Raw genomic sequence first — 9,164 nt, forward strand, 5'->3', positions numbered from 1 at the left:
AATTCCCTCATGTAGATATTTGCTTCACTTTATGTTCACCTGGAAAAGTTAGTTATTCGGTATGTTTCCAACAAAAGTACTCCCACAATGATGCAATTAAAGTTTCCAATTATGCATTACTTTTAAATAGTGTGTAGAAGATACAGGCTTGGCCCAAGTATTTTCCACCGGGTTGCTATAAGCGCTTCTCCAAGACCCTCAGTCACATCTCCCAAAGACTGATGTTGAAATACTTGTCATCTGGCTTCACAGCGCACTTGTGTCATATCCAAATCATGTTTATAAAAATTGAATGAGTAACAGGACATCACATTGAACCATAGTACTGGTACAGTGTCAAAATATTGCAACACTTCCATGTGTACCTGATGATCATTAGATAGACACAAATGTAAGACTGAGTGTACTGGTGTTATGTTGGAATATAAATCAATCAGGCGAATCACTTTGAAGATTATAGCTGCTATGGCTCCAGCTGACCACCAGATGTCACCGGTACGATCTATCTTATGGGGCTTTGAAACTTCGACTCTTTTTCCAAAGCAATCAGCCGAAAGCCTCAAAAGCTTCACAAGGCTTCATTGTCCCATCTCACACTGTGTATATAGTAGTGATGGCAGTGCGACACTGAAGCTTCGATACAAGCTTCAAACCCTGAACTACAATTCCATAGAACCACTGCGATAAAGCGATACACGCGCCGATACGGGGTTTCACACTTGCGCACTCGGCAGAGTGCTGGAGCACCAGTGTTGTTCGTCCCATCACTACCTACAAGCACTGATAACGCTTTTGAGAGGCACGTAATGACAAATGAGCCACCAGAGGGTGCTGCAACCGCACAAAAACAAAGACACTTACTGAAATGTTCACTTTAATTATTCACTTTTATTGTTCACTTTATTTTATCACTTCAAAACACTCAAGTGGAAATTAACTAATTGGAACGTCATGTCTCTTCATATTTCACATCCCTGGCACTTAATATTCCACACATTTTTTTATACCACAATCCGTAGTGTGGCCTCCATGACATGAAATTGTACAGTTACATTTTATCGTTGCATCGCTAAGCTAAACAGTGGAGAACAACAAAAGGTGGCAGTAGTGAGTACTAGAATTAAACTAATTGCTGATTGGCGTCCACAAAGTGGTCATCCAGACAGGAAGCTGCATTCGGACGGCGACATCACATCAGCTGGATACTAGTCAGCAACGCAGACCACACCTCCAACCACTTGATGCTTCGCAGGTCTTGAATTTGATATTTGTGATCCATCTGGTGGATGTCGTTAAAGGTCAGGCGAAAAGTGTCGGCGTCACACCAGATGACAATCTGGATGAGGACAAATCAGAAGGTCAATAAGTACTCAATCAGTAAATGTAGTTTCTACAGGTGCATTTTCACATGTGGACATCTCTACTTGCGCCCACTTCAATTTTTGTTCATATTGGATTGATATTTTGGATTTTACGGATGCTAGGCCTCATCATAGATGCGCACTACAGAAAAAGCTTCAAAAGAAAAACACTTCCAAGTGTGACCAGATCAAGATCAAGTGGTGTGACCTTGAAGTCGAGTCCGGGGCCAAAGGGGCGTTGCTCTGGAAAGTTCTCCAGCCTCTCTTTACCCCACGAGCCGTCCACCCTGGAGTTGAGCACGACGGTTCTGCTTTCAAAGTTGAACCTCAGGTGGAGCGCTATCGCGTCGTCATCGGGGCTCAGCAGGTCGACGATGAGCCTGCCGCGCAAACACACAAAGTCGTCGTGGTAACGGGCTTCTTGACCTTGGGGCAGGGCGTGGCCTATTACGTCTCTGCTTTGGGATAGGCTCGTCCTCTGATGACGATGCTGCGGTTCACGCTGAGACCGTCATCGAGCGCACCTCTGAATCCGTCTTTCTGTACACGCACAATTGAGAAAAAAATGGAATTTTAATCATTTAGCTTATAATGCTATTCAGCATTCACAGCAAAAACCATTAACTCACCGAGTTGGCAAGCACGGGGAGCATGCACGAGCATGTGACATTGTGAGAGGAACACGCCATCCCACTGGCCGAGCTCGTGCAGATCTCGGGCTCCCGATTGGTCGGCGGAGCGGTGGTCGACGTCAGTGGGTAGTGGGGAGGGTGGGAGGTGGGGAGGGCGGGACAGGTAAGATTAGGAAGAGCGGGGCATGTAAGATCAGGACATTTCGGGAGGGCGGGACAGGTAAGATTAGGAAGAGCGGGGCATGTAAGATCAGGACATTTCGGACAGGCAAGGGATGGGGTCTCGTCTGCAGAGAAAAAAGAAATCCATTTGAAAGGACAGTGCACATTAGCAGACATGCAAACGTTGTTTGTCATGCGTCTTCTGAAGACACAGGACGTCTGCCTTTTCTTTCAGGGTCGCTAGCGCCACTCTTACTTTTTGAGCATGATGGCATAAGTCATTTGAAAAAATACCGGAGTCTGGTTGCCATCAGCTGTATGACTGACTTAAAAAGAACTCTGGCAATTACTAAGTAATCATCTGTGCATGAAGAAGTCATGCTTCCAAAGTAAGCTATAAATAAACATTCAAAGCTAAATGAACTCATTCACTGCCATTGACGACTATAGACGTCAAAAATTCATGTGAACTTTTTCTATTTAACTTTTTTTTCCCATTTCATTTCATTTTTTATGAAAACCTAGAATTTATTTTTTTGTATATTTATAACAGATATAAAATTTGTGATTAATCTTGAGTCAACTATTGAAGTCATGCAATTAATTTCGAATAAAGATTTTAATCGTCTAACGCCCGTTATTTTTAATACTTTTTTTTAAAATTAGGGGCGTCAGGTGATACATTTTTTTAAATTGTAATTAATCACATGACTTCACTAGTTAACTAACGAATAATCACAAATTTTACATCTGTTCTGAATGTACAAAAAAAAAAGATCTAGGTTTTCATACTCTTGTTAGCAAGTGGAAAAAAACTAATAGAAATAGTTCAAAATGAATTTTGGACGTATATAGCCGTCAATGGCAGTGAATGCGTTAACAAGTAAGTGATCGTGTGCTTGATGCCAAATATTGCATGTTTAAAACTAAGGTTGTCTATTTCATTTTTAACAAAAACTAATTTTGTTCCTAAATGCCATTTTCAAAACTGCACTTCCAATTAATTGACAAAACCCGGTGTGTTTTTTCCCGAATGTTACTATGAAAGTAACAAGTAATTAGCAAAGTAACTAAGTTACTTTATAATCACTTTCTCAATGTCAATGTGGCAACACATGGATTTGGATTGGATTGGACCAGGAATCCCGTCTCAATCTCCTCACCTGGAAAAGAAAGTTCCATGCAAAAAGAACGAGTCCAATTTTGCTGGGACGTCACATTACTAACCGCATTGTCGTAGCGACACGCTAAGGTAATGCAGCCACAAATCAACAAAGTGTGGACTCACCCACAGGGCGCTTGCAGATGTAGGCCAGGTACCTGTCGCAGTCCTTGGTGTACCAACCACTTTGCGTTATCACAGTGCAGTATCCGCTACTAGGTTTTTCGTGCAGCGGACCAGGACCCCATTGCCTGAAACAGGCAACAAGCTTTCACACAAGGGATTTATAAATTGGTGGCCCCCAACCTCCCAGAGCGGATTTCAGGCACAGAGATTTTTCCTGCTCCAAGCACTGAGTAAAGAAATGGCACTTACGACACTACTTGAAAGTAAAGCGTTCCATCAACCCACTGCCACTCTGAGTTAGACTGATAAGCACGCCACAGGCCGATCCAGATAGCGTTCCTGGGAAATTGTGAACGCACCCAGTTCTGCAAGAATGGTAGAGAGAGTAAAGAAACGTTTCCATTAGCCCGGTTCCTTGCTTGGCCCTGCGTGGACGCATTTCCAAGACTTTTTGGGGCACAAGCGTTTACGATGGAACCGCTTTTCAGAACCATCTCGGAGCTAGCCTTTTTTTAAAGTTAAAGTACCACTGATTGTCACACCCAACTAAGTGGGGCGGAATTCCTTCTCCGCATTTGACCCAGGGAGCGGTGAGCCGCAGGGGCTGCGCTTGGGAATCATTTGGTGTTCTAAGCCCCCAATTCCAAACCTTAATGCTGAGTGTCAAGCCGGGCGGCATTGGGTTCCGTTCTTATTGTCTTTGGTATGACCCGGCCGGGGATTGAACCCACGACCTCCCAGCCTCAGGGCGAACACTACCGCCACGGCCAATGAGCTGATTTTTGAATCAACGCAAAACAGTGTCCATTTTCAAGTTATGAAAATGAAAGAGCGGGAGCAAAAGGGAGCGAGAGAATGAGAGATACAATACAGAGAGATTGATCAAGATTGAGAGAGAGAAATGGAGAGAAATATAGAGAGAGAAAAATAGAGAGGGAAATCGAAAGAGAAATAGAGAAACAGAGAGAGAGAAAGAAATAGAGAGCGATTGATAAAGATTGAGAAATAGAGAGAGAAATAGAGAGAGCGTAAGAGAGAAATAGAGAGAGCGATTGATAAAGAAAGACTGAGAGATAGAGAGAGAAATAGAGAGAGAGAAATAGCGAGAGAGAAAGCAATAGAGAAATCGAGAGGGAGTGAAAGAGAGAGAGAGAAATATAAAGAGAGTGAAAGAGAGTGAGCGATAGTGAGAAATATATAGTGAGAGAAATAGAGAGACAGAGAGTGAGAAAGAGAGCATAGGAGAGAAATAGAGAGAGAGAGCGATTGATAAAAGATTGAGGAATAGAGAGAAATGAAGAGAGAGAAATATATAGAGAGAGAAATATATACATAGAGAGCAATAGAGAGAAAGAGAGAAATAGAGAGACAGAAAGAGAGAGAGTGCAATTGATAAAGATTGAGAGAGAGAAATAGAGAGATAGAGATTGAGAAATAGAGATAAAGAGAGAAATAGAAAGATAGAGAAAAAAATAAAGAAATAAGAGAGCAAGAAAGAGAGAGCGAAATGGAGAGAGGAATAAAAAGAAAGATAGAGAGAAAAAGAGAGAGAAATAGAAAGAGGAGGAAAAATAGAGAAATAGAGAGTGAGAACTAGAGAGAGAAATAGAAATAGAAAGAGAGAGGAGGAAAAATAGAGAGTGAGAAATAGAGAGAGAAATTGAGAAAAATATAGAGAAATAGAGAGATATAAATAGAAAGAGAGAAATAGAAAGGGAGAAATGGAGAGATAAATAGAGAGAAATAGAAATAGAAAGAGAGAGAAGGAAAAATAGAGAAATAGAGAGAGTGAGAAACAGAGAAATAGAAAAAATATAGAGAGATAAATAGAAAGAGAGACAAAGAGAAATAGAGAGAAATAGAGAGAGAGAAATAGAAAAAGAGAGGGAAGGAAAAAGAGAAATATGGAGAGTGAGAAATAGAGAAAGAGAAAAATATAGATAAATAGAAAGAGAGAGAGAGAAATAGAAAGAGAAATAGAGAGAGAAAGAGAGAAATTGAGATAGATGGAAAGAGTGAAATAGAGAGAGAGAGAGAGAGAGAGAGAGAGAGCGTCACCTGCTCATTTCTGTCCCAAATGCTGGCCAGGAGGCCTCCCTTGGAGTAACAGCTGTGTAGAGCTCTTTGCCAACTCTGATAGTCGTTTGAGAAATAGTAACAGTGTTCCTTGTAGCGCCGCCAGTTGGTCGGACATTGGGAGAGCACTGGAAAAACAACAAGATGAGAAACACACCAAAATCCACCACACATGACCGCATTCATTGCATATACAGTAAAAATGATAGCTAGTCCAGGGGCTTGTCATGTAACATAGCAATGAACGTCTCTGCCATTTCAAGTGGTGTCCTTAGGGGGCGCTATAGGACAATTAAGGTCACATGGGGCGCAGACACTTCTAATAGGCCTACAGTATACGTCCCCGATCCATCAGGCAGGGCCTACGTATAGTGGCGCAGATGGGATTTTAGAACTGGGGGGGTGACAGGGACTAAAACATTTAATTAATTAATAATTAATGTTGGATAAAATCTAAACAAAGATGTAGCAGTTGACATGTATATTTTATAGTTCCGGTATTTCAATTCCGCTATAGCCGACATGTCAAGCATTATCTAGCTAAGGAGAGAAAAGTTACAAACACCGACTGAATATTGTTCATTCTATCTTTCAAATTGAGCAAACACCTTTTTTGTTTGTTTTTGTTTACAGTGTATTAAAAGACTCGAACTGTGACGGTGTGTTCGGTTGAAAATCGCAATTTAGAGATCTAATAACTGTCGCCAAAGTAGCGTGCTCCCAGCGCTTCCCAGCCTTATAAATGCACAACTAAACACGTAAAGTTACTACAAAGAAACACTTGGTGGGGTTGCGCACGCACGGCTCTCATTTAAGATAAAAAAACATAGGAAAAGTGCATACAAGCCGAGCGTTGTGGCGTAGGCCTACTTGTTGCGTCTCCGTGGCGACTCGGGCGCCTTGAAGTGCACAGTATGGTTTTTTTATTCCCATAAAATTCTAAATTGCTGTTATTTTTTTGATAGTCCTTTGCCATTTAAAAAAAAGTCTCAAGAGCTCACAATGAGTGCAATGACATTTTTTAAAGGAAAACCTCGATAAGAGTTGAACTCGGAATTAAAAGAATATAACTTCATTAGACTTTTGGACAAAGTATTGCGGCGGGGGTGGTGGGTGGGGGTTATTTTTCATCCAAAGTTAATTAAGTAAGTACACTCTCACCTGAACAAGTCCACCAAAGGACAAAGGTAACAAGGAAAGTCACTGCATGAATCCTCATGTTCGGAACTTCCACTGGACGGAAACTAACAGCAGGGGCACACTTAGCAGCAGGGGATCACCGAGTCAACTGCGTCGCACCTCCCTCCGCCCTCTTGTCCCCAGATCACAATGATACCACGTCACAAGCAGACGAAACAAGGGGGGAAAAAGCTTTGCGGGACCCTGTGCGACGTCATTTCAAAGCCTTGAAGACCTGTGTGACGTCATTTCAAAGCCTTGTAGCCTAATAATAATAACTAGAAAAATTCCCGCGGAAATTTTGAATGGGACTGCTGACTCTTGTAAATGAGCTGAACAGTTTAAAATTTAAACGACTGGAATCGGTCAAGAAATGTGGAAGTTAACCATAATCAACATCAACTAAAAGTATCTTACTGTCCATAAAAAAATGTAAATGAGCTGAACAGTTTAAAATTTAAAGGACGAATCGGTCAAAAAATGTGGAAGTTAACCATAATCAACATCAACTAAAAGTATCTCACTGTCCCTTTAAGAAAAATGCACTTTCACGCACACACATTTGACTTGGAGACGTCACGCACCCATATTCCATTGATATTGTATGAGAGACGCACACCTGGAACAAAAGCCTCTCACGACTTAATGGTTCAAAAAATGGCTCGTTAGAACGGCCAGGGTTTGGGGAACACGAGCATGTTCTAATTTTTTTAATCGGATGAAAAATGACCAAATGAGAGCAGGTTGAAAACTTATGATTTATCCAAAATAAAGAGGAAAAAAGAGGCGAATTTAACATGGAAAAGATAGGCGAGTTAGTCCGACTTCTCCTCGCTTAAAGTGAAAATAAAGGTACTAAATGACACCTTAGCCAAATAAAAGTTAGTTTGTCTGAAAGAAGAGACTTGTCACTACAAAATGTGAGAATTTGATGCCTAGTGAGCAAAGATTGTGGCCATGGTGACGAGTTGAAGTGAAACTTTTGGAAATAGATTTTTCTGCCCTCTTGTGGGTCACAACTTAAGGGGTGACCAAGTTGTCCCGCCAACGGGCCTCCTTTTTGTTCAATATTAGAGTCATACTGTAAATGGTATATCCCATAATGGCGGGACATGGGTGTGAAGTTCCACACACTCTTTGACCGTCCTGTTATGGTGAATGAATGAAATTGACATCTACGTAAAAGAGGCTAGTGGCATGTTAATAAGCACATGGTGGTATTTCTGTGAATGGAGGGGCGATCACAGTGGGATTAGTGGTCATTGTGGAGCCTAACTGGCTTTACACAAGCATGTCAAGGGTAAGATGGCAAGGAGAGGAGGGGGCGGGGGGCAGGCAAAAAAGAAAAAAAAGACACGAAGGGGGTTGGGGTGAGGGTAACCTGAATGGGGTTGCGTCTCAGGAGCAGCAGTGGCTTCCAGTCTTTCTGGGGGTACAGAGGAAGAAGAGGAGGAGGAGGCAGAAGAAGGGGCCGCTCGCCGCCCCTGTCCTGGGGGGGGTCGGCCAGGCGAAGTAACCGCTGCAAACGCCTACACACTAAACTTATGGGCAGCCGATGAGGGCCGTACTCTGACGGAGGGGCGGAGGGAGAAAGGGTGGATATTATGGAGGGGAGGAGAGGAAGTGGAGGACATGATGCTGAAGGAGAGGAACTGCTGCTTGCGAAGAAAGGCTACACGCGCCCACACCCATGTAGACTACTCAAACATTAAAAAGAGACATATGATATTTTTCTACAAATTAAGACAGTTATCCTGTGTTTCAATGCTTCATCAAACTATTTTTTATAGTCATGAGAGGGGCCAACATCAAAATGTCAACTTTGCACACCGTTTAAAGGTACATTTTCTGGCATCGATGGTATTTTAGCTATATAATTTCACCCATATGGCCAGTTAGCACTCTCAACTATGAACAATCAAAGAGTATTTCTTCTATAAAATGTCACCTTTTATAATATACACACGCCAGGGGGACACTTACCGGACAGCGCCGTTTCCGACACGGCGGGTGCCGTGGTCCCTGCAGTGGGAGTCGTCTGTCTCTGCAACCCTGAGGATGACTCTGCTGACCTCTCCGACTGATGATGTGCCGGAAGAGGGAAGTACGGTAGCAGCTGCTGCTGATGCGGACGAGGAAGAGGACACAGCAGGACTGGTTCGCACATCCGCTGCATCGGTTGTTGCAGGCCTCTGGGGGGCGCTGGTCCCCTGGTTGGAGGCACCTATCCAAAGAACGCATAAGCAGCGAGATTTAAGATGGAGCAAGAGTGCGCTCGATTTGGGAGTTCGTGAAACTAATGCGGGCGGAACATTAGAGGTGGGTTTTTTTCTTGAATTTTTTGGAAATCGAGCTGCCTATTTGTTGCATTATTAATATTGTTGGTTTGGACTTGCACTACTTTAATGTGACTTTTGCGATGCATGTTGTTGACTGTGCACGTTGATCAATAAAGCGTTAAAAAAA

At 42.6% G+C, this 9,164-nt stretch overlaps 1 protein-coding gene across 1 annotated transcript; it reads right to left on the reverse strand.

Moving 5' to 3' along the window:
* Positions 1–868: 868 nt before the first annotated feature.
* LOC144040876 (uncharacterized) lies at positions 869–6,876 on the reverse strand. The gene is made up of 8 exons (XM_077555236.1): positions 6,681–6,876; positions 5,502–5,647; positions 3,693–3,808; positions 3,444–3,568; positions 1,991–2,280; positions 1,813–1,901; positions 1,570–1,741; positions 869–1,336 (listed from the first exon to the last, which is right to left on the reverse strand). The coding sequence occupies exons 1-8, from the start codon at positions 6,736–6,738 to the stop codon at positions 1,190–1,192; spliced, it is 1,143 nt and encodes a 380-aa protein (XP_077411362.1). The 5' UTR covers positions 6,739–6,876; the 3' UTR covers positions 869–1,189.
* Positions 6,877–9,164: the final 2,288 nt, after the last annotated feature.

The sequence above is a fragment of the Vanacampus margaritifer genome, unplaced genomic scaffold (genome assembly GCF_051991255.1).
Source record: "Vanacampus margaritifer isolate UIUO_Vmar unplaced genomic scaffold, RoL_Vmar_1.0 HiC_scaffold_42, whole genome shotgun sequence".
Lineage (NCBI taxonomy): Eukaryota > Metazoa > Chordata > Actinopteri > Syngnathiformes > Syngnathidae > Vanacampus > Vanacampus margaritifer.